At 41.8% G+C, this 1619-nt stretch overlaps 1 protein-coding gene across 12 annotated transcripts in view; it reads left to right on the top strand.

Annotated features, from left to right (window-relative positions):
- Window positions 1–663: 663 nt before the first annotated feature.
- Window positions 664–1619, top strand: part of LOC106871506 (uncharacterized) — an 84238-nt gene continuing 83282 nt past the window's right edge. For all 12 annotated transcript variants that reach the window (XM_052976388.1, XM_014918005.2, XM_014918001.2 and 9 more), the window contains exon 1: window positions 664–810. In XM_052976388.1, the coding sequence (XP_052832348.1) occupies window positions 679–810 (132 nt within the window). In that variant the 5' untranslated portion in view covers window positions 664–678. The remainder of the gene's footprint in view (window positions 811–1619) is intronic.

The raw sequence follows: 1619 nt of genomic DNA, 5'->3' as shown, positions 1-1619 counted from the left end.
GAGGGCTTCTAGCATCCACGAATGGGGGACAGAGTCGAAGGCTTTTTTATAGTCAAGCCACATGGAGACCAGATTTCTTCTGTGCTGCCGTACCTCCGTCATTACTACCTTATTTATAAGTAGTTGTTCAGTACATCCCCAGACTCCTTTCTTCCCAGCTGCTTGTTCAGCTGTGATTATACTATTGTTTTCACAGTGGTCCTGGAGGAATCTGCTTAGGCATGCTGTATAAATCTTATACATTAAATTTTGGCATGCAATAGGCCTGTAATTTTTTGCCAATTGGGTTTCTTTGCTTTTCGGAATAAGCTTTGTTTCCGCCAGAGCCAACCAGTCTGGTATGCTACCATCTCCACTGAGGGCTTGCTGGTACAGTTTAATAAGGTACGGTCGGTATATATGTATGTATGTATGTATGTATGGATAGATGTATGTATGTCATTGTTCAGTTTTATTTCAAGTTTCCTTGCCAATAGAGAAAGAGCCGGTTTCTAACCAAGATCCAAAGTTACATCATTGGAAATTCAACATCAACAAAGGGGTATTTTGGTTTGTATGTTTTGTTTTATATATGTATTCTCATGCTTTATGTATGTATGCATGTATGTATGTATGTATGTATGTATGTATGTATGTATGTATGTCTATAGTCATATATCTGTATGAATATATTGTCACATGTCTTTCCCGCAGGTACTCGATGGTGTCAACTCCGGTATGTTCCTAGTTTCCCCCAATGGTGAAGTAAGTGTTTCTGGAAATTTAGACTTCGAGACACAAAAGGAATATACTATCGAAATAGAAGTGAAGGTAAGAATATAACTTAGACTGTCGTCTAGGAAGAGTTCTTGATAGTTTTACCGAATACATTGGAATACGTTATTTCAGCCATTCGTCTGCGGCAATGCTGGAGCACCGCATTGAAGAATTTTAGTCAAACAAATCGACCCCAGTACTCTTCTTTTAAAGCCTAGTACTTATTGTATCGGTTTCTTTTACTGAACCGCTAAGTTACAGGGACGTAAACACAGCAGCACCGGTTGTCAAGCGGTTGTGGTGAGGAGGTAACACTGACGTAAAAGCACAGGCACACGCACGTGAGTACACGCACACAGCCACACGCTCACACACGAGCGCACGCACACACACATACTAACCATCTTGTGATTTGCCAAGTATTTAAAGAATGAAAAGCCTTTCGTTATTAACAGATAATTTCAGTAACATAAGGATGTTTACTAGGAGATGCCCCCAGGCTACAGAAGGTCTTTACCCATGTAGGGTGTTGTTATCCGTTTGGTGGGATATGAACCCAACCCATAACGAAGGAAATCTACTGCGAGCAGCTTGAGTGGCTGAAGTCAGCGCTAGAAGAAAAACGTCCATCTTTGGTTTCAAGACGAAAGGCAGTCTTCGCTTTCCCTTGGATAACACTGGTGGCGTGGAGAGGGCAGGCCGGTATGCATGGGCGACTGCTGGTCTCTCATAAAACAACCTTGCCTGGACTTGTGCTTGGGAGGGTAACTTTCTAGGTGCAATCCCATGGTCAGTCATGACCGAAGGGGGTCTCAGCATATATATATGTATGCATGTATATACATACGTGTATATATATGTGT

Source organism: Octopus bimaculoides, chromosome 24 (genome assembly GCF_001194135.2).
Source record: "Octopus bimaculoides isolate UCB-OBI-ISO-001 chromosome 24, ASM119413v2, whole genome shotgun sequence".
Taxonomy (NCBI): Eukaryota; Metazoa; Mollusca; class Cephalopoda; order Octopoda; family Octopodidae; genus Octopus; species Octopus bimaculoides.
The sequence above is the reverse complement of the archived record's forward strand: the minus strand, read 5'-3'. Positions and strand labels throughout refer to the sequence as shown.